Raw genomic sequence first — 23,263 nt, forward strand, 5'->3', positions numbered from 1 at the left:
TTACTGAGCAAAAGAGGCTTATATGCTGGCTTGAATAAGGTGTGAGGTGGAGATGAGTGAAGTGACCGTGGTGCAGATGGCAGGGAGAGAAGCAGACTGTGGCAGTTCAGGCTCTCCTCATGTTTGTAGATGGTGTGGTTTCAGATTATTCTTCCATGCCATGCTAGAGTATGTATTGTGAAAGTCAAAAGGGAAAAACTATTTTTCATTTAGTTAATAGATCAATGTGTTCCTTCATACTGCGTATTGTTCCTTATTCTTAAAAAAAACAAACAATGTTTTGTTTCAAGTTTACCCTTCCTGCACAAATCTTTATCTCTCTGTCTCTTCTTCAAAACCTTTTTTTTTATAGTGAGTAACTATACAGAAAAACTGCAACGGGACTGTTGTTTGGATGGCATGAGGGACACCCTCCTCTCTTACACCTGTGAAAGGCGTGTAGAGTACATTGTTGATGGTGAAGCCTGTGCAGCAGCCTTCCTGCACTGCTGCAAGGAAATGGAAAACCAGCGAGCTGACAGCAAGGTGGAGAGCCTTCAACTGGCTCGCAGTAAGAGACCGGGATAAGGGATGGGCTGAAGCCCTGGGTGATCATTTGTTGCCATAGTAGTAGTAACAAAAAGATTCTGAATGAAAATATGTTTGACACTCTAGGTGAGGAGGATGACAACAGTTACATGGACAGCAATGAAATCGTTTCTCGCACCAAGTTCCCTGAAAGTTGGCTGTGGTCAGATATCATACTTCCTGCTTGCCCTGGACGAAAACGATGGTAAGTCAACCGACATATACACACAAAGAACACTAACTTCAATAATGACGCAACTAGAATTTAAGTCTACACTTACCTCCCAAAGATTTAACACTATTCTTTGTTTCAGCGAAACCACATCAGTGACTAAAGATGTTCCACTGCAAGACTCAATCACCACCTGGCAGTTTACTGGCATTAGTCTGTCAACTACTCACGGTGAGGATTCAGTGACTGAAAGCTGTTTCGTTTAGGAATCTAAACTTGAACTTTTTTTATCCCTTAAATCTTCTCTCTCTCTTTCTCTATGCAATTCCTTTTTATTGTCCCTCTCATCTTAAAGGAATCTGTGTTGGTGATTCGTTAGAGGTGATTGTCCGGAAGCAATTCTTCATTGATCTCAGGCTGCCATACTCTGCTGTCCGGGGAGAGCAGCTGGAAGTTAAGGCAATCCTGCACAACTACAGCCCCGATCCTGTAACTGTAAGTCTGTGTTACATACAGTACAAGAGGCAAGAGAACATTTTAGACTAAAGGGCAAAATCAACAGTAAATATTCAACTGACATACTGTATCAAAAAAGAGAGTGAATAACCTTCCTACTCTAGACTTTTCATACCTGCTCACATAGTGGTTGGCCTGCGACTATCGTTTTTCCAACCCAGTTTAGATTTAATTTATAGGCCTACCTGCGTGATAAAAAGCATGACGTAGCTCTGAACAAATGCGTGGATGTAAAAATTGAATGTCGCGGTCCCCATCTAAACAATGCTCTAGTAATACAATGTCTACTCTAGCTTGGGGGAAAAACTATAGGGCCGCTTAATCTGATCAATTCAGTGTTAATTAGAACACCAAGAAGTATTAAAAAAATAGCTATTTCTATCTACTTTGAAAAGGACGCTCTATGTAGCGACTGTAGCTATCAATTCCATATTGCATGGGATGAAAATGCCACAGGTGACGCTCTGATGCTGCATTAATGCTTCCATCATGCGGTAGTGGGCACCATGTCTGAACTGGGATGGAAAAACGATAGATGCCTCAGCAGCGGGAAACCTTACTGCATTATTAACAGTGTGCCTTTTATTATTAAGATCAGATTGATCCTGTAAAAAACACTGTATATCATCAAATGTTAATTAAAATCAGGTATGCATTATCGATAGATGACCTCAAATAAAACTGACGTAATCCTATTATATCCTCAATAATAGTCTTTATCTTTGAGCAACTTCACAATCTCCAGTCCATCTTTGTCCTGTTCTCAAGGTGCGGGTTGATCTGATTGAGGAGGATAATGTGTGCAGTTCGGCTTCAAAGCGTGGAAAGTATCGCCAGGAGGTCCGAATTGGGGCTCAAAGTACACGATCTGTGCCCTTCATCATCATTCCCATGAAAGAAGGAGAATTCCGCATTGAGGTCAAAGCTGCTGTTAAAGATTCATCGCTTAATGATGGAATTATGAAGACGCTGCGGGTGGTGGTAAGAAAAAGACTCCATGTCGTGTTTTTTTTATTACACCATGTGGAATTGTTCTCTTATTGCAGTAAAATGTTCAAGCTGCCATAAAAAAGTACTCATCCGAGGTCTGTAACATTATGGATGTAATATTCTTGTTACTACTTTTAGTTGCAAGCAACAAGCCGTTTAGAAATCCTTTAAAAACCTCAGTTTGAATACAATCGGTTTAATAATGTGACAAAGCTACCGTTACGGGTATGAGAGATATAGTTTGGTAAAGTCAGTTTCGTAAACTGTCATGTTTATGAAATGCATCTTATTGATATATAAATACCTTATTTAAATTTGGACCATACTTGACTTTGTTAAACAACAGCAAACAAAGATTACTCAAAAAGTTATGCCAATAATTGTAATTTCTAATGTTTGTCCTAACTGTTGTTTTTCCAGCCTGAAGGTGTACTAGTAAAAGAACCTCAGATTGTAATTATAGACCCCACTAATAAAGGTTTAGGTGAGTTACCTTGATGAATGACATGTCTGCATTTTACAGTATAGTGGTTTATCAACGTTATGTTTTTATCTTTTGCTAATTGATGCTGCAACTTGCCCACTGTTTCTCCCTTTAGATGGTGAACAAGTAGTAATTATCAACAGTGGAATTGCCAAAAAAGATTTGGTTCCAAACACACCAACAAGCACACAGATCTCTGTGACAGGTGGGACATGATGTCATGTCAGTGCATGTACAATGGAAACGATATATACAATTGGTATAAATTGTTATTGTTCTTATTGGAAATATCTACCTCACTGGTCGTTGGGGCACTTTGTTGTTTGCTTAGTGGTTTCTTCTTGTTGATTTATAACGTGTTGTGTTTCTTTTCTGTCTGTCTGTGTTCATTCAGGGAGAGAACAAGTTTCTGCCCTCGTGGAGAACGCTGTTAGCGGGAACTCTATGGGTACTCTAATCAGACAGCCCAGTGGCTGTGGAGAGCAGAACATGATGAGCATGACCCTACCTCTCATTGCAGCCACATATTTGGACAAAACCAACCAGTGGGAAACTGTGGGCTTTGAGAAACGTAATGAAGCCCTCCAACACATCAGGACTGGTAGGCTCACTGATGTATTTTTAGTACAGATAGCAGAATCTTATTAATGCCACTGTGAGTGTGATTTTAAATTGTCTGACATTGTAGAAGAGGTTTGAAAAAGAAAATCAATCCACACCACCCCTCTCCAGCCCTCATTTGGGTTTCCCTTTTTAAAACAAAAGCCTATGCCAGCAGAATCATTTCAAAGAAGCTCTAATGACTGAAAAATATCTAACTGGACTCCTTAAACTGGCTTCTAATCAATAAGATTAAGTAGAGCAATGAATGGCACTTTTTAAAATGGTTGTATGTATTATAGTGTTGCACGGTGTACCGATACTTGAAAGGTACCGCGATACCCTGCCGTTAAAAACGTTACGATTCCTCCGTTTCATTAGTATCGATACTTTAAGAATGACGGGGAAAAGTACTCCGGTGAGAAAGCGCTGTTTTAATAAGAGCCGTGTGTGTTCAGCGCTCTGCTTCCACTCCCTGCAGCCGTGCCTGCAGCCCCTCCCCTCTCCAGCACGCTCTAAGTGCCTCCCCTCTCTCGTGCACGCGCGCTAGCTGCCAGAGCATGTGAGAAACGAGAAGCATGGCTGCAAGTGGGAGTGCAACTGCCGCTGCGCCTCGGCTTGTTGACAAAAAAGACGCCAGAAGCGAAATGTGGAAGTATTTGAGCTATATCTCTGACAGCGAGGGCAAGCCTACGGACACCACGAGGCCTGTCTGTAAGACATGTTTTAGATCCCTGCAAACCAAGGGAGCCAACACATCAAACTTGGCTAAGCACCTCGCCGACCGGCATCCAGAGCTGTTTAAAGAATTTAAAGACAGACAGGTTAGCGAATGTGATAGATAACATAATTACATCATGCTCAAGCCCATGCCCTCAAATGTATGTCAAACAAGTGTAATATATTTTGTGACAAACGAACGTTTTCGTAGTTTGACGAGGCAATTAATGGCAATGATAACTGTCTAATATGGCTATCTTTTTAGCTGACTTACCAATGTGGCTAACATTGATGTACATTTTGTCAATAATTATTTATATTACTGTACTATTACATGTTAATAAAATATAAAGTTAACTATCAAAGAAATCACATAAACTCAAGTATAAAGAAGAGACCATGTTGTAAGAAAACATTTAACAGATAAACTACAATTTTATTGATCATGAAAATAATAAAAGAAAAGTATCGAAAAAGAATCGGAATCGCAATTCTTGACTTGGTATCGGTATCGAAACCAAAATGTTGGTATCGTGACAACACTAATGTATTATTGTTTGTGTACAGGCTACAACACAGAGCTTACCTACCGGAAAACAGATGGGTCTTTTGCTGCGTTTCCAGAACGCCCAAGTAGCTCCTGGTGAGGCATTCAAACATCCTTGAACTCACACAATGATGTATGTCACATATGAATAAAACTAAACTATTACACCCTCTTCTCTCCTATAAGGTTGACAGCCTATGTTGCCAAGGTGTTTGCCATGGCAAACAATCTGGAGGCAGTGCACAGGCCACACATCTGTGAGGCCATCAAGTTTCTGATTCTCAACGCACAGCAACCTGATGGCTTATTTAGAGAACTTAACGCGGTGATCCATGGAGAGATGATGGTGCGTTCACTGGTTTCATAGGAATCAGTTTTTCATCTATGTGCTACAAAAATAGCTAATAAGTTTGAAAACAATAACATGTTATTGACCCATTGTGTGTGTGTGTGTGTGTGTGTGTGTGTGTGTGTGTGTGTGTGTGTGTGTGTGTGTGTGTGTGTGTGTGTGTGTGTGTGTGGTGTGTGTGTGTGTGTGTGTGTGTGTGTGTGTGTGTGTGTGTGTGTGTGTGTGTGTGTGTGTGTGTGTGTGTGTGTGTGTGTGTGTGTGTGTGTGTGTGTGTTGTGTGTGTGTGTGTGTGTGTGTGTGTGTGTGTGTGTGTGTGTGTGTGTGTAGGGTGATGTGCAAGGCTCAGATGCAGATGCCTCCATGACGGCCTTCTGCCTCATTGCTATGCAGGAGTCACGAACGCTATGTGCTGCCAGTGTTAGTGTGAGTACTTTACCTCCATACAATGTTTTCTCTTTTTCCCTCATCTGTTTCATTTCTTTATTTACCGTCTGTCCAACATGCTCCGGGTCTAAAAAGTGAAGCCAATCCGGATGTGCCTTTAAGCTGCATCTAATATCCAGCAGGGGGCGACTCCACTGGTGGCAGAATCAAGTCAGATTGTTTAGAAGTCTAAGAGAAAATAAACCAAATCATTTTCCAAATTAGTTTATGGTCACAATCGCTAGATTTTAGTCTTCTTTATTGAAGCATGATGTTCATTTGGTAAATGATGGTCCTATTTAGAGTAAATAGACTATTAATCAGCGTATGCTTTATGGCGTGGCCACCATGAGATTGAATAGTAGCTCAAATAGTGTTATCCGGTTTGGATGTTGTCCATGTTTTAGTTTTAGACTCTCTAATAGTGTGTTTTCAGTTCATGAAAGGTCATTTTTTCCTTTTGGTTGCCTAAAAATGTCTATCTGACAGTTCTCACTAGTGATGGGAATTACGGCTCTTTGAAGGGAGCCGGATCTTATGGCTCCGTTCCTTTCCGAGAGCCGTTCAAAAGAGCCGTTTTTAATAGGTTTATCTGCAAAATAATCACCAGGATAATGATTGACTGTATTGCCAGAAATCTACTTTTACTCACAGAGAAATGTATAACTTGCTACATCTCTCAGCCAGCCAAACTACTACTCAAGCAGCATGCGTAATGCCTCATCTACGGCACATTTGCATTCAGGAAAGCAAGTTCCCGGAAAGGCGAGTGGATTTATGGCAGGCAGTGAACCAACGATAAAAAGAACGGCTCTCACCAAGTACGACTCGGTTCTCGTCCTTCGTACCAAAGAGCCGTTCAAAAGAATCGGATCGTTCGCGAACGTAACATCACTACTTCTCACCTTATTCTCTTTCCTCCCTTACTTTTTGTACAGAGTCTACCAGGCAGTATAGACAAAGCGGTGGCCTATCTGGAAAGGCGTCTGCCCAGCCTCACCAACCCATATGCTGTTGCCATGACATCATATGCCATGGCCAATGAAAACAAAATGAACCGCAAGATCCTCTACAAGTTTGCTTCCCCAGGTGCTGTTACTATTCTTAAACTATTATTTGGAAACATAGTCTATGTTTTGATGATTAGATTCAAAACGATTTCTCATCCACAACTACTAAGAGCCGGACCAACACATTGGTATTATGGGATGATTTTTGCTCAGTACAGAAATGTCAAATGTTTGAGCTAATTCAGAAACAGTCTCTAATGGACATAAATAGTTTTCCAGCCATACGATGTCCTGTAACAAATATTGTTAACACTTTTTGAATAACAGATATATGGGGATTTGTTAAAATTCTTAAGAGCGAGCACATTTTAATATTTCCTAATGTATTTTATTTATACATTATTTTCTAAGATGAGATATCCTGGATTTATAAGTAAATAGATTGATGTACTGTATAGCAAGTAATGGGAAGATATTTCTTTGTCGTCATTAGAGTTCAACCACTGGTATACGCCTAAGGGACGTATCTACACACTGGAGGCTACGGCTTACGCTCTTCTCGCTCTGGTCAAGGCCAAGGTGAGCATGTCGCATTTATGTGTGTTCCTTTCATTTCATTTCATTTCATTTAATCGTTTATTTGAAGAGGGACAGTGCACATTGATGAACATTTAAAACAAATAATGCTTTAAAACGTAAACATGCCGGATTTTAGCTTTGAGCTAATTTCCATCCGTAGTCCCTCACATACAACATTTAAGAACATGACATTTATATGCATAGCAAAAATAAGTACATGATGTGTAGAAAGAGCATGAGCAGCATACAAGCACTTACCACATGGCAGTACAGTGTAGCAGCTACGATATATAAAGTGCAAGATTAGATGAAAGTGCTACATAAAGTGCAAGAGGAGATGCCCCTGTATTAAAGTGCATTTAGCGGTGATTGCACGTTTGTTTGTTTCTCAACCATTCTTTTAGTTGACCTTTAAAACTGCTCAAAGTGGGACAATCCCATATCTCAGTTGGGAGGCTATTCCAGAATGGGCTGCCCTTAATTGATAGAACATTTTGACCGAAAGTGGTCCGTCTACAGTGGACTTCACAGTCTCCTCTGGTTTCTGACCTAGGGCAGCGTCCAGTGTGTTTTTTGTGGATGAATTCCCCTCAGGGAGGGAGCGGGGGGGGGGGGGGGGGGCAGTCCATGTAAACATTTATAAATAAAGCACATACTTTTAAAAGACTTAAAATTGTCAAAACTCAAGAAATTGTGTTTTTCAAGGATGGTACAGTGGTTCATGCTACAGACAACATACAATTTAGTCTTTAATATAAAGGTTTGTATTACATTATCAATGAAATGTGTCTCTCAGTAATGTCACAGCCTTAACATATAAGTGACATTTTGCCCTTTTAAGTATCCAATATTTTAAGTATTACAATTATTAAGTAACCGATTTGATTTTTTTTATATTTGTAATTTTTGTATCATTCCAATGTGCAGTGAATGACAGAAAAGTTCAACCATGTACCTTCCTTCTGTGAATAAAGGCTTTTGAAGATGCCAGACCTGTTGTGAGATGGTTCAACGAACAGCAGTTCGTTGGCGGAGGCTATGGATCGACTCAGGTAAGAAGAGACTCCTCTCTCCATCTTGATCCCTCCATCCTGTTTTAGATTATCATTTATTTTGTTCTGATTCATTTCCCCCCCACCTCCCTCTCTTAAGGCCACCATTATGGTGTACCAGGCTATATCAGAGTACTGGTCCAATGCTGAAGAACCAGATTACGATCTGAACGTGGACATTTTGTTGCCGGGCAGGGCAAAGCCTGATAAGTACAACTTCAACAGGGATAACCACTATGCCACAAGGACATCTAAAGTAAGCACAGACACACACACAAACTCACAAACAGTGGCTCATAGAGTGCCACAGTGACGCGTCCTAAAACCCGGAAGTAAGTTAGCATTTTTACCACTTCCGGTTCCTTCGACAAAAAGCAATGGGATTTCTCCATAGGATTTTGGAAAATATCTGGAAATAAGGTCTGTGGTTGAGACACATTGAAGAGACAGATCACGTTTTGTTCTACAACATTAAATACATCAGCAGTGACCCCACTGGTGATTTCTGAAGAGTTGACGTGTCTGAAAAACGATGGTTGTTACCAAGTGGCTGAATAGGACTACAGAAGTTGTCGAGGCCGTTGTACGTCATTACACCGAACACGTGAACACTCCACTAAGTTTGTTTGTCCGGTTCTGCTTGAAAGCAAGTACCTGCCTCCTGCAAACTGTTAAAACAAACGCGATTTTTAGGCAATAGCATAGGTCTCAGATATACAAAAATATATAAAAAACATGTCTATGCAGTGTTTTGCTCAAAATACCAAACAGATCACCCATTCTAGCCATGCCTCATATCCCTCTATTTCACTTCCTGTTTCAAAAGTGCTGATTTGGGGTAAGCTGTAAAAAAAAAATTTTTTTAAATAAATAAAAAAGGAGGGGGGTGAGCTCATGCGGGACCCGGCAGCTACTGTCTAAACTAAATACTGCCGTGATGAAATGCCATATCATGGATTATCAAGGATTATTTCTGAAACAGTATGGAGCTCAAAGGCTTTCTCTCTTGCCGGTTGTTGTCAAGGTGAGTTCCTTTTTATTTCCTGCTTCTTCACACACATGCTCTCCAGTACAGGTTAGCTCTGAGTGTTAGCGATGCTAATGTAAACACCGACCATATTACGTCCAAAACAGTCGGGCATTGTTTCTGATAGCAACGTTTATGATAGGGCCGTGGGTCCACATTTCAGATATTACGTCATATCGGACGCAAATCTGGATCAGCTCCGTTGTACCCCCACAAACTTATCTCGTGCCCTCATTGGTCATGTGCGCGTTCGTGTGTGTTGGAGGAGGGGCTCTGTAAGGAAGTGGCAGATTTTCTCCGGTTGTGTATTTTCAAATTCTAGCGATCTCGAGCTGGTTTCTCAAACTTACATACCCTACCTTTAATATCTGCTTATCCTTGACTGTTTGTGTTTGTGTTCATATTTAAACTCTGACAGATCAATGATATAAACCAGAATGTGACAGTGACTGCCAGGGGTTCAGGAGAAGCAACAGTGACAGTGAGTACAATATATTTGTATATGTTATACTCTGAGTTTAAATAACAGTTAATAACTGATCCGTCCTTTTTTTAAATTAAGATTTGACCTAATACCCTTTTAACCTTGTGAGGACTTATATCAAATATTGCACCTTCTCTGTGTGACAGATGGTGTCGCTGTACTACGCTCTACCTAAACAAAAGGAAAGTGATTGTCAGAAGTTTAACCTGTCAGTGCAGCTCATCCCAGGTGATTTAGTGCCTTCTGTCTCTTCTTCGGTTGTTGTACCTTACTCTTGAGAAACAAATTAACTAAATACAAATATAATATTTTACTCCTGCAGAAAAAATGGATGAGGACGAGAAGATATACAAGCTGAGGATAGAAGTGTTGTAAGTACAACCAAGGCAACACACTGCCACATGGCTTTATTCATAACATTTTCTAAGCAGCTATTTACAATATTATTATATTTCACAATCTGTATTAAATATTCTGCTTCTGTTCATTACCCTTTTCCCTATATTCTTAACCCTTTAATGTCCTTCAATCTATTCTGTGTACAGGTATAAGGACAAGGAAAGAGATGCAACAATGTCAATTTTGGATATTGGCTTGCTAACCGGCTTCACCGCTAACACAAAGGACTTGGACTTGGTAAGAACTTTTACAGATACACATTAACCCACAACAAATGCACTTGTCACGGTTCCTGTTGAGAGAAAAAAGATGTGTGTGATGGTTAGTGGTCTGATTATGTGTGTGTGTGTGTGTAGTTGTCCAAAGGACATGCCCGCACCATTTCAAAATATGAGATGGACAAAGTCCTGTCAGAAAGAGGCTCACTCATCCTCTACCTGGACAAGGTAAGACGTCGCTGTTTCCTTCCTCCATACTTTTCCTCTCTGCCTTGCTCTTTGTGTATTTATCTCTATCTCACCTTTATCTGCAGGTTTCTCACACACGACCAGAAGAAATCATTTTCAGGGTTCATCAGAAAATGAAAGTGGGCGTCCTACAACCAGCGGCTGTATCTGTCTATGAATACTATGATCGTGAGTCTTAGAGAAACCTCCATGTCTTTGGTTCCCAATAGATGTCAGAGAATATAACACTGTCAATAAGCAGGCATTATTATTTGTTCTAGTATTTCATATATATTTTCTAAAGTACCGTAAGAACCTGTTTCAATATCTTTCTCTTCTATTACAGAAACACATTGTGTGCAGTTCTACCATCCAGAGAGGAAAGGAGGACAGCTACTGCGGCTCTGCAGAGGTCATGAGTGCACATGTGCTGAAGGTAAACGGGTCAAAGCAACCTTATCCATTAACTGTACAATTTTATTTGTAATAATAATAATGGGTTTCATTTATAAAGTGCTTCATATTTGACTTCAAATCCCGAAGTGCTACAAGCAGTGAGCATGAACAGTATAAAAACAGTACACAACACGGTAGAATGAATAAAAAGCAATAAAAAACAAACAATACAAATAAAATAAAATAAAATAAAAGGGTGGTAATAAATAAAAGGTCTAGGGAAAGGCTCTATTGAAGAGATGGGTTTTGAGTAGGGCTGTCAGTCGATTAAAATAGTTAATCGCGATTAATCGCAAATTAATCACACATTTTTTATCTGTTCTAAATGTACCTTAGAGGGATATTTTTCAAGTTTTTAATACTCTTATCAACAAATGAGCGGACAAATATGCTTTATATGTTTGTTTATTATCATTTGAACAATGACAAATATTCTCATGAATATTAAACACAACAACCTCTGAACAAATATTCGCCTCAATTCAACCTGGAACCTCTCTCATACAATAATACTGTGTGTGTGTGTGTGTGTGTGTGTGTGTGTGTGTGTGTGTGTGTGTGTGTGTGTGTGTGTGTGTGTGTGTGTGTGTGTGTGTGTGTGTGTGTGTGTGTGTGTGTGTGTGTGTGTGTGTGTGTGTGTGTGTGTGTGTGTGTGTGTGTGTGTGTGTGTGTGTGTGTGTGTGTGTGTGTGTGTGTGTGTGTAGACACTGTGATGGATCGTTGGAGCTATGTGCAGCTCAAGGCATATATGCTCGAACTGGAGCTGCCTGGACGCTGCAATCATGTTGCGCGCACTATCCGTGCTGAGTGTGCTGACTTTTCGTACAATGTCCCACTGTCTGGCTACCTGCATAAAGTCAAGTGCTCAGCGCAGTTGTCGGCGAAATGTCGCTCCTCTGTTTTCATTGAAACAGCTCCTTATATCCGTTAGCGCAGCTAGCTATCACCAGATGCTAACAACAACAACAACACGTAAGGTGTGCCTGGCTCGCGCCACACATACACACACCCTCCCGGTCCTCCCGATGGCCAGTCCGGGCCTGCCGGTGAGCGTGGAAGTGTGGTCTGCCACAAGCGGGCGGCAGGAGCGGGGCTGTCAGCATCAGCTTGTCGATGGTATTTTAAACTCGATGCGCTCTGAAACTACGGGGCGGCCGAGGACGAAAAATACACATGCGTTAATCGCGTTAAAATAATTAGTGGCGTTAACTTTTTTTTGCGTTATTAACGCGTTAACTTGACAGCCCTAGTTTTGAGGCCTTTTTTAAAAGCTTCCACGGTCTTTGGTGCTCTCATGTGGTCGGGAGAGCATTCCACAGACTGGGAGCAGCCGAGCAGAAGGCCCGGTCTCCCATAGTACGGAGCTTAGTCCTGGGGGGTTTGAGGAGGTTGGAGTTGCTGGAGCGGGTGGTCCGCAAGGAGGTATGGGGGGTGAGGAGTTCCTTGAGTTAGGGAGGGGCAGTTCCATGGATACACTGGTGGGTGAGGACGGAGACCTTGAATTCGATCCTCAGTTCCACGGGGAGCCAGTGTAGAGATTTAAGGATGGGGGTGTTGTGATCATATTTGTGCACCCTCATCAGGATCCTAGCAGCGCTGTTCTGATACTGGAGCTTCTGGATGCTTTTGTTAGGGATCCCGATGAGGAGTGCATTGTTCAATTTTTTATTCTAAATAACACAACACTTAAATTAAATTAAATTGTGCTTTGTAGAGGTAGACTGCAGGTCTGAGGTCTGTAAACTGCAGCAGTGTATTATTATACTTTGAAAACAAAGACTCAGAGGCTATACAGCAATGCTAGTAGCTGAGAGTCTTACCTATGGACAGCAGCACTAAATGCTATTCCCCAATCATAGTTGTTGAGATATTTCAGTGTTGACCCAAGTGTTGGAGCCACTAAACGGCAGACAGACATTGTCCCCATGAAAGCCACACTGCGAGCATCGAATCATAATGATATCACCAGGAATAGTCTCTCAGATTTACAACATAAATCAAGGAGTTGTACTCCTTATGAGAAAAGCACTTAGTTTCACATCTGGTAAAGGAGAATGCTGTAAAATTGAGTTTGCAGTAAATCACCAGATTGAAACATAAGCACCTGAAGTCTAAAAGAAACCTCACTAATAATCTAAATTGTGACGTAAATACAGCTGCCATCATCCATGCTCATGCACTACTATAAACATTTGATCGGATGTGTTATAACTTTATGCCAATTGTGTATTTCCAGAGAACTGCAGTATGCAGAAGAAGGAGAAAATCAGCAATGATCAGCGCACAGCTAAGGCTTGTGAGAGTACAGAAACCAGCAAAATAGATTTTGGTAAGAGAGCATAAATGGATTGAATTTACTCAATATAGTAGTTTTATACGCGAAAAATGTATTTGTTTGATTGTGTGTGTCTAAGAGGTTGGGAGAAGAAGTGAGCAATGAAACAGATGAGCTAACAATCTACAATGTGTCTGTCCTCAGTGTACAAAATGAAACTGGAAGTGTTTGAAGATGGTTTGTCCACAGACATTTACACAATGCGTGTTCTGGAAGTCATCAAAGAAGGTGGGTATCTAGTTTAACCGCCTAAAATGGAGGAGCCCCTGATGTTTCTAGGGTGCCGTAAAGGGTTAGGTGACTTAACAGTTGGTTTACCTCCTTTTTACATTTTGTGTGCACATTTAATCTCCTGTCAGACAATAAAATACAACTTTTAAAATGTTGGTGACTGCATTTATGTCAGGCAGTTAGATGACAACACCGGTCATTTTCATGTTTCTAGGCAAAATAAGATGTTCGACTTGTTGTTTCATTTATTAGTGCAGTTAGCAGCTTGTTGATAATTATTATACAGTCGTGAGAGTGGGACACATTTAAAGGGGCCCTATTATGCTCACTTTTATGATTCATATTTATATTTTGGGGCTCTACTGCGACATGTTTACATGCTTTAATGTCAAAAAAGTGCTTTTTTAATATTCTCATACTGCCTGTGCTGCTGCACCTCTTTTCACCCTCTGTCTGAAACCAGAGCCCAGTCTGCTCTGATTAGTTAGCCGGCCGGCTCTGTTGTGATGGGTCAACCACTTGGAGTTGTCCCGCCCCTTAGCCTCTCATGTAAGATGTGTTGGGAGCTAGACAATAGAAGCGCAAGTGTTATGTAGTGATGTCACTATGTCGCAGTAAACAAGTCGTCCAATGGAAGAGTTTCGAGCAGGGGGTGGGAGTGTGTGTCTGAAACTCCCTCTGGAGGGAACACAGGGATTTCAGCCTTTGCAGACCATTTACATGCACTAAAACCCATATAACTACAGGAGAGGGAAACCCCCAAAAAGCAGAATACAGCCCCTTTCACTTTTGGCAAGAAGGCAAATAAGTGCGTTTCCAGAAACGTTTGTTCCTTTCAGAATGATTCCACTGGAAATATGTAATAATAAAGTACTTTTGTTTTGTGATGAATGATTAGCTATCCATTTGATCCTCACCTTTTCTTTGTTCTCCTAATTTTAAATAACAGGAACATTTGATGTGGGTCCCCTGAATAAACTTCGCACATTCCTCAGTTATCCGCACTGCAGGGAGTCTTTAGAGTTGGATGTTGGCAAAACGTACCTTATCATGGGAACATCAGATGATATTCACAGAGATGATACACATCAAACGTAAGTTTGTTTGAATCTGATTGTGTGATTTGGGAATTTAAGATCTTTCTGTTTCACTGCTTTTTATACTAAATCAAGTCAATATTTGTTGTACTCATTTACCGTTGCCATTGATCAAGTAATAAAGTATCCAGAAGGAGGAAGGAAGCTTTCTTATGTTATGTTTGAATGTTACAGATAGCTGTTCACATGAAGACCTAACGTGTTTTTCACTCTGCTCTCCTTAGGTATCAGTATGTACTTGGAGAAAGAACCTGGATCGAGTACTGGCCCACAGAAGCTGAGTGTCAAGCTGATGAACACAGACCTACCTGTTTGGGCATGGAGGAGATGGTCAACACGTACCAACTCTTTGGATGTCAGATGTAGTGAAACTCAATAAAATTAATTGTTTATATTTTGACATTATTCCCATCGTGTACGACTTTCACTGCTATAAGATGTATGGGCTTACAATGTTGCAGTGTATTGATTACAATTAAATGATCTCAATCTCATTTTCTGTGTCTTATGTCTAATTAAGTTATTTATTTAAGTAAAAACACAGTTTTTTTTTGTTTGTAAGTCGTAATTTCCTCAGTGTCTTTGGGTAAGGAAATGTAGGGTTAAGAAAGAACAATTCTCCTTAGGATTTAGGACATTTTGATGGTCAGTTTTTCATTATTTTCCACCCTTTTTACAGATAAAACAATGAAAATAACCATAAAGCCTGAGCGGTGTACCTGTCCACCTGATACATGCTTAACTCCAATATTCACGCTCTTTTTGCTCCGTTTTAGTCCCTTCCTACATCCATAAACGTCTCTTTAGCTGCTAAATGTCCAATTTCATCATCTTTGTACAGCTTTTTCCTTGTAACCATCTGGAAACCAGTCTAAAAAGTCAAGTTAAGAGGAGTTGAAAGATGTTTAAACCCTTTTTGAGTTGATAGCCGCGTACTCTTTGGACCCATTATTCATATAAAGTGCCGAAAAAGAAACCCAACCGATGACGTTGAGCGTTAAAGGAAAATCTGCTGCGCTGTGCATTTGCGTGTTTGAACGCTGCTCCAGCCTGCAGCAGAGCAAACATCTGGAAGTGTTAAAAAACTCCTGATGACTGCAGCAGAATCCCTCAGCAGCCAATCACAGCGCCACTTCCTGGGTGCTCTCGGCCAATCGGGAGGCTGGGACAGAACACAGGAGGTCCAGTCAGAGTTTTAAGAGACGGAGAGAGACTGGAGGCAGAGAAGAAGGACTCAGAAAATAGGTATTTTTTTAGCGTTTTTTAACAGAAAGACGTGTTAATTTACAAACCTATCACTACTTTGTTTCTCTGGAGACTACAGGACGTAAAGCCGACCTGATAATCACTAAAAGAAAGGAGGTAGGAGATGATTAAATGCATACAGATGCAGAAAAACAGCTTTAACTATTTACTTATCCATCTATTTTCTCACTATGAGGTGAGGTTGAAGACATAGTAATTTACCTTTGACTTTTTGATTGTCGCTTCTTCTTATCTGTATCAAGATTGATGCAAAACAAGTGAAGTTTGACCTTTTTAGAGAGATTTAGAAAGAAAAAAAACACTTCTGGGGTCATTTGGGTGCATTTTCCATATCTCTGGCCCCCCTCGTTCGATTTTGATGATTGACATCTCTTTTTAACCGTTAGAGCCAATAGAAGAAGTTCCTGAAATCCATCTAAACATTACCCATTGGTGAATGAGTGCTGCGCAGCCAGAATGCCCCGGAACCGGAAGCTGCGATGACAGTGACAGACACATTGGATTAACCTATGGATTAACCTTCAGCCGCGTTTTTTATCGTTTTAATGCCATTGAACACGACTTTTGATCAGAATAACAGCTAAGGTGAGACAATCTCCCGTGTTTGCTCCGTAATGCTACGTGTTGTGATGTCTGTGTGTTTGCTTCCCCTGTCGCGAGTTCTGATCGCTCAGTGATGATACTAATACCTTTCATTCATTCTACTGAGCCGAGAGTGGGAGCTCGGGGGGCGGGGCCTAAGGGGGGCATGCTCTGTGAGCGCACATACGGGTTATTTTCATGGATGTATAATAAGAACTGGATACAGCGTGGGAGGCGGGGCCTCGTTCATTCCTATGAGGGTTGCTCATTGGCGCATGAGAGAGCGAAACGTCACGAAAGTATTCATATAATTTTATAATCCATTCTTATTGTGCATCCATGGGTAAAGGTAAAACTCATGTAGTACTGAACACGTCACATGAACGTGCCGGGCGGCGCGGTCCTGTGGGTTAGATGCGCGTTCATAATGCCGAGGAAAATAACGTTAATAACGTTATTAGCACATTTTACAACTTGAGGAACGAATGTTTTTAATAAGGGCTATACAAATGTTCATACTGGGTTGTTTATTTAGTTAAAAAAAAAATGATCCAACGATTTACAGACGTCTCTTTCCCAATGTTAGTCAAGGGGAAAAAGTCTTTCCGGGCCCGGCGACTGATACGGAAGTGTAGTACCGCCGTTTGGCCACAACTAATATTTTCCTCAGAGTCCGGCGCACTTCCTGGGGGCTTGTTTCTTTTGCTCTGACAGCCAGGCATGATGGGTAATCTGTGACGTTTCGCTCTCTCAAAAGTTCGGCCATTTTGTCCTCATGCGCCAATGAGCAGCTCTCATAGGAAAGAACGAGACCCCGCCTCCCACGCTGTATCCAGTTCTTATTATACATCCATGCTCCTTATGCGTACTGCAATTTTTGCGATGCGGCATTCCGGCAGCACAGACGAGACATATACCACGTGATGACACGTTAGGCTTGTGTTGTGTTCAAGGAACCTGTCCTTGGCAGGAAAGATAGGTACTCGCTTGTTTAATTATTTTGCGGTCTAGATTTCTTACTTTTTCTTTTTTGGCGTGTGTTTATAAATTACCTCGAGGGCCGTATCAAATGGTCTCGCGGACCATATACGGCCCGGGGGCCGGAGGTTCCCCACCCCTGCTTTAGACAAACAATTCAAAAGACAAAATCAACTAAATGTATTTAAAGACCAATCTTTATTTTAATGTGCCTCTTAACCTGAGATATTAGTTATACAGTAATAGTATTGACAATCTAAAAAAACTGAGCAACTCAACAGTTAACTTTATATTTCTTATTGCCTCACGCATTTATTATTTTCATTTTTCCCCTCTCATATTCAGTGTGGACGGATTGAGACAGCGTGGTGTCCAGAGAGCTGCAGAGACTTCAGGGAGAAACCTCCGTGTGATGGACCAGGCCTGATGGATGCTGGGCATAGCTGATACCACCTGCACAGGCCTAGTCTGTCACTTTATTTGACTAAATGTGTTTACTTATACATTTAATAGGTTTACACCTTCTGTCCATATGTGCTTTTTATTGAAAACATTTTTGATGAACTTTTGGTTCACATTTCAATAAACTGAATTTGTATTTGCACTCCTTTTGTCCATTATTCTTACTGAAAATGTTAGATTACACATTCACATCTGACTGAAGATTGGCCCCATTTATTTGTGACGTTGCAAACTCTGCGGTACAAGGCACAGGTGATGTGAAGCTCATAAAGTGAGGCAAATAGAAATAATCAGCTGATGGAGTGTAGATGTGGAAATAGGTGCATTCGATCAGCTGACTGTGTTTTTCGCCACACTTTATAAGCCTATAACCAGACCTTCTCTGAGGTGCAGCGTCACAAACAAATGATGGTCCTGATAGACTACAAAAATATTTGGTGTGCAGATCTTTGTGTTCACAATAAAAGTAGTTTCTTAGTGAATGTCCTGTACTGGTCTTAAAATCTCATAACATCAGCTTTTAATTTTCCTCTTGGATTTTCTTCTTGACCCTCAGAGAAGGAGAAAATGTTGAGTCGTGTCTTTCAGGCATGTCCTTTCCTGACATAAATTACAGGAAACATAAAACATATTATTGCAGAACAAGTGTGTTATTTATGAAAGAGGTGTGCTTGTGTTTAGGGGCTGTAGATATAATTGTTTTGTAATTGTAATGTTGTTTTTTATTTCAACAGTGAGCTACAAAGACAATCAGATTATTACAGAGCCCCCTAGGGGACATGGAGAAGAACAAATAAAATTGCTAGAATAAAATAAAAAATGTTTTGCGAGATCTCGTAAAACCTCTTTGCGAGATCTTACATTACATTACATTACAATACATTGAAGTAAACTTTTCATTTAGCTCAATGTATTTCCTAGTCAGTTCGGCAACACATAAATCACAACAATGGAGCGGTTCATCGATTTTTACTTTGAGCTTGGCCTAAAATATAAAGATATAACATCAGTGCTTGGCAATAGGCACGGGTTTCACATACTGTAAGTGAAAGACACCTCAAGAGAACACTGCGGTCAACTCAGCCGTGTCTCGCGTTTTCTTGGTCAAATCAGCAGCTTGTAGTGCCGAGAGAAGGGAGACGGAGGCGGTGTATCAGAGTTGCAAATCTCTCTTTATTGGAGAGCAGAAATCGACGTGCTGTCGGGTTGCAGGAAAGAGGAGAAGAGAAAGTGAAAGAGGAGGACACACAGTAGGTACCCCGGAGGTACCGTCAACATATGTGTCCGGGCGGAAACAATACCCCCAACCTGTAGTTCCATGATTGGATTATGTAACCCCAGTGTATGCATCAGTGATCACTACAAGCTCTTCATTTTTGAGTGCGCGATTTATCACGCCTTTACGGTAATCGCCGAGAAGCGGCACTGAAAAATATGTTTTACCATAAGTTCTTAATAAAACTGACACTGTTGGACTCAGTACTGGTTTGACTGCTACCAACAATAAAATGAACTACTTTTACTGTGTACTTTTTCAGTTATTCTGTCAAACTCCCCTCCTGAGAACAAATTCAAGCCACTTCTGCTATATTAGATGATGAGCGATAAAATGATTTTTAGCCATACGTTCTTAATAAAATTGGTAATGTTGGACTCAGTACTTGTTAGACTATTACCACAAACAAAATGAAATACTTTTACTGTGTACTTTTTGAGTAATACTCTGTAAAACTCCCCTCCCGAGTACAATCATTCATGTATTCTGCTAAATTTGTTGAGGGATAAAATGAGTTTTTGCAATAAGTTCTACATGAAATTGATACAGTTGGACTCAGTACTACTTGGAATACAACCACAAGTACAATCAAGTATTTTTACTCTGTACTTTTTGAGTAATACTCGGTTAAACTCCTGTCCTGAGTACAATAATTCATAGTTAGAGTACAATACATGAATTATTATTATTATTAAGCCCAAAACTTTAAGACTGAATATTAAAGGGGACCTATCATGCAAAATGCACTTTTGTACATCTTGTATACATGAATATGTGTCCCCGGTGTTCCAGGGAACTCACCAAGTGTCAGAAAACACAACCCTCTCTATTTTCCTCCATACCCAAATCTCTAAAAAAGGGGCTGCAACGGATCTGATAAAAACTGATCCAGATTTGAACACTTTCCTGACGTCAGGAAAGTGGCGCTACGGCTATTGGGCCAACTCCACCAATCAGGAGGAGACAACCACGGCATTGCCGTTCGAAAGCGCTGGAGACGCTGTAGTACATATGCCAGGCCTGTAGGTGGTGCTGTTCTCACTGAATCTGCCCTTGCAAAAACAGAGCTATAAATTGTCAAATTGAGCGAAATGAGGCATGGCTAAAATGCATGATCTGTTTGGTATTTTGAAAAAAAAAAAGTATAAATATGCCTTATATAGGTATGGTCCGACACTATATTATTCAAATATAGCATGATAGGTCCACTTTAATTAAACAGATGAGTTGAGAAAAAATTCACCCCACAATCCATAGTCATTAAGGGGGAATCTAACTATACAGAGAATATGGTTTTTTGAACCACGATGTAAACATGTTTATTTCTGCTGTAAAGTTGGTCATTTTAACATGGGGGTCTATGGAAATTGCTCCCTTCTGCAGACTGCTCCTACTGGCCACTAGATGAACTGCAGCTTGAGGCACTTCCTTATTGGCCTCCCGGCTCTGCCCATGAGTTTGCCGCTTGGGTTCTAACCTAAGCAATATATGAAATATTATAATGTTGAGGAAGAAATGTATAGGAAGTTTAACAATGTATAAAACAATTTCAAATTAGCTGGGATTCAAAATATATGAAAGCTTATATAGATACATAATGACTGTTGGGGAAATATTTTCCTGGGCCCATAACTGTTTATCAGTTTGTACTGCCCTCAATGAGCACCTGCAACCTTGGGCTGCTGTGCTCTCAGTGTTTTGTCTCCCTATTCCTGCCTGTCGGTGTCAGCTGATAGAGGTGTTATGGTGCTTTGTCTTGTTATGCACAATGTTGATTATTCTCTCAGAACCAGCTAAATACATGGGTCTGGGGTAGAGATCTTCAGAATTGGTTTGGCAACCGCTGTCTCAACTCGTGGCACAGCACATGTCTTGTGAATTCTCCGGCCGAAGCTCAAAATAAACCATCAGTGTTTGCGATCAAAGTTCGATCTCTCTCCGTGTCTCTCTGAGTCCTGTCTCCATTGCTTCAGAAGTTTTGATCACAGTATGGGGCTTATCAAGAATGAATGGAAGCACGAAGACTTAATGTCAAATTGTAGAGAGATAAGCTTACTCCTGTGTTTTACGAGTGACTTATCAAGTCTTGGCAAACGGCATAAAACACGATTAAACGTGATAGTATATAAAACCATGCTCGTATCTACAACCTATAGAAATGCAAAACGGCATCAGTTTAGACGTAATTCTGTCCTCCTGCTTACCGCATCATTTATGAGAAAACATTTCATAACATTAACACAACATATTCGAGGTGGTTTTAAATAACATATCCGTATTTATTTATTTCTCCAAGTTATGTTTTTGTGTGCACTGAGGAGTCTCAAACAGGCGTTTGTTTAATCATTTTAAGATTGGCTTTAATCAATGTTTGAAAATGAATTCTTCATATATGACAAATGAGAGGTAACATTTTATTTATTTCCACATATTTCTCTCCATTCTTCCTTCTGCCAACGGTGTCGCAGTTTCTCGCCTCTCCCGTTTGTGTGCTTGGTGCGTACGCATGGGTTAGAGTTTGCGTGGAGGACCGCACATTTTCCCGTCAAGTTAGTATTTTATAAATCGCAAACATTGCGTAGAAACTGGCGTACGCCATTTTTTGAGCGTATATCCCTTTATAAATGAGGCCCCTGGTCCTCCTCGCTGAGGAAAGACCCTCAGTCTTCTCCAAACCAACAGACAGGACGTCCATCACACGGAGGTTTCTCCCTGAAGTCTCTGCAGCTCTCTGGACACCACGCTGTCTCAATCCGTCCACACTGAATATGAGAGGGTAAAAATGAAAATAATAAATGCGTTAGGAAATAAGAAATATAAAGTTAACTGTTGAGTTGCTCAGTTTTTTTTAGATTGTCAATACTATTACTGTATAACTTGTTAAGGAATAATTCTTCTAGATATCTAACCTTTTGCTCTGTGACGTTTTATGATCTACTCTGACGTCTGTTATCTCCTTTAAGGAAAGGCATTGGTGCCATATGTGTTGTTGTCACCAGTTTGTGACCGGTCAACTTGTCTGGCACGAATGGTAATTGTTGTGAGAATGCTGAGGCACTTCTTTATCTGTGTTTGTGGACTCTAAGATGTGAAATCTTTGAGGCCATGAGTGTCGGACGCAGGTGGTTCAGTGTTCCCAGCTGTTTAGTCTACTCCTTCAGAGATGTTGATTACTCTCTGTGAACCAGTTAAAAGGTCTAGCATAGAGAGAGGCTCTTCAGAATTGACGTGGCAACTCTACCGTGAAGTCAGAACCTCTGACTCTTTGACTTGTGATGTGAATCCTCCGGCCGATACTCTGAATAAACCCATCAGTGTTTGACATCAAAAGCTCCAACTCTCACCGTGTCTGCTTCCTGAGTCGGTGACTCCCAATGCATTGCTACACAGAAGTTTCCCCTACAAATTGGCGTTGTCGGCAGGATACCAACAAATCTTCAGAACTGGTAAGTGTGATTTCAAATCTACATTTGGACATTGCCTTACCAGAATCTGTGATTGACGGTATCCTAAAATTATCTGTGAAGCAGAGCGGCTGTGTTTTGCTTTGGTTAGTAAACATTTGGGGCTAGTAACCCCAGGGGATCATCCAGGGACGCTGACCTGGCTGATTTCCTCTGTGTGTGCTGCTCGGGACATATGTGCCGCACAGGCAGTTGCAGAGATGTTTAAAAATGCCTTAATGAGGGCATCTGTAAAGTGGAACTTCTGTGTGAAAGCAAAATAGGGATTTGTAGTGAACAAATCGCCGAAACTCTGGGGGTTTCAGCGGCCAATACTAGCAGTTAACATAAGCAGCCAGAGATATTAACCCTATCGCCTCTAAAAAAAAACACGGCTCCAGCTGCGGCTCCGGGGGTGTGTGTCCTCTGTGTGTGCTGCTCGGGACATATGTGCCGCACAGGCAGTCGCAGAGATGTTTTGCTGCTTGGGGCATATGTGCCGCACAGGCAGTCGCAGAGATGTAAAATGCCTCCCCGTATCTGCGTGGCTGGTGAAGTGCACTAAAGAGGGAGAAAGTCACAGATTTTGTCTATAGCTTTAACTCACACCACCGCCGTCTCTATTAAAAACGAGATGGTTTAAAAGGCACTCTCGTGGCTTGTGGCCGTTTACGACGAGCGGGCAAGTGCGAGGTGCGTGCATTACCTGATGCGACACAGCTCCCTACATTGCTGGAGGAGCTGGTGCCGGTCCGGGGTGCATACATAAAAT

At 41.0% G+C, this 23,263-nt stretch overlaps 2 protein-coding genes across 3 annotated transcripts in view; one reads left to right on the plus strand and one right to left on the minus strand.

The window, feature by feature from the left end:
• LOC117484068 (complement C3-like) overlaps positions 1-14,978 on the plus strand; it is a 30,404-nt gene extending 15,426 nt beyond the window's left edge. Inside the window, exons 18-43 of the mRNA XM_034132498.1 lie at positions 353-550; positions 655-772; positions 882-970; positions 1,095-1,234; positions 2,024-2,236; positions 2,666-2,729; positions 2,845-2,934; positions 3,124-3,330; positions 4,617-4,692; positions 4,783-4,942; positions 5,273-5,368; positions 6,307-6,457; positions 6,872-6,957; positions 7,932-8,009; positions 8,110-8,265; positions 9,455-9,517; positions 9,667-9,748; positions 9,843-9,891; positions 10,066-10,156; positions 10,276-10,365; positions 10,452-10,554; positions 10,712-10,801; positions 13,058-13,150; positions 13,301-13,384; positions 14,337-14,481; positions 14,709-14,978. Of these exons, the coding sequence (XP_033988389.1) occupies positions 353-550; positions 655-772; positions 882-970; positions 1,095-1,234; positions 2,024-2,236; positions 2,666-2,729; positions 2,845-2,934; positions 3,124-3,330; positions 4,617-4,692; positions 4,783-4,942; positions 5,273-5,368; positions 6,307-6,457; positions 6,872-6,957; positions 7,932-8,009; positions 8,110-8,265; positions 9,455-9,517; positions 9,667-9,748; positions 9,843-9,891; positions 10,066-10,156; positions 10,276-10,365; positions 10,452-10,554; positions 10,712-10,801; positions 13,058-13,150; positions 13,301-13,384; positions 14,337-14,481; positions 14,709-14,850 (2,954 nt within the window). The 3' untranslated portion in view covers positions 14,851-14,978. The remainder of the gene's footprint in view (positions 1-352; positions 551-654; positions 773-881; positions 971-1,094; positions 1,235-2,023; positions 2,237-2,665; positions 2,730-2,844; positions 2,935-3,123; positions 3,331-4,616; positions 4,693-4,782; positions 4,943-5,272; positions 5,369-6,306; positions 6,458-6,871; positions 6,958-7,931; positions 8,010-8,109; positions 8,266-9,454; positions 9,518-9,666; positions 9,749-9,842; positions 9,892-10,065; positions 10,157-10,275; positions 10,366-10,451; positions 10,555-10,711; positions 10,802-13,057; positions 13,151-13,300; positions 13,385-14,336; positions 14,482-14,708) is intronic.
• LOC117484132 (butyrophilin-like protein 8) overlaps positions 1-23,263 on the minus strand; it is a 163,675-nt gene that overhangs the window by 67,267 nt on the left and 73,145 nt on the right. The gene's annotated exons all lie outside the window — the stretch shown is intronic.

This window comes from Trematomus bernacchii, unplaced genomic scaffold, assembly GCF_902827165.1.
Source record: "Trematomus bernacchii unplaced genomic scaffold, fTreBer1.1, whole genome shotgun sequence".
In the NCBI taxonomy this organism is placed as follows: domain Eukaryota; kingdom Metazoa; phylum Chordata; class Actinopteri; order Perciformes; family Nototheniidae; genus Trematomus; species Trematomus bernacchii.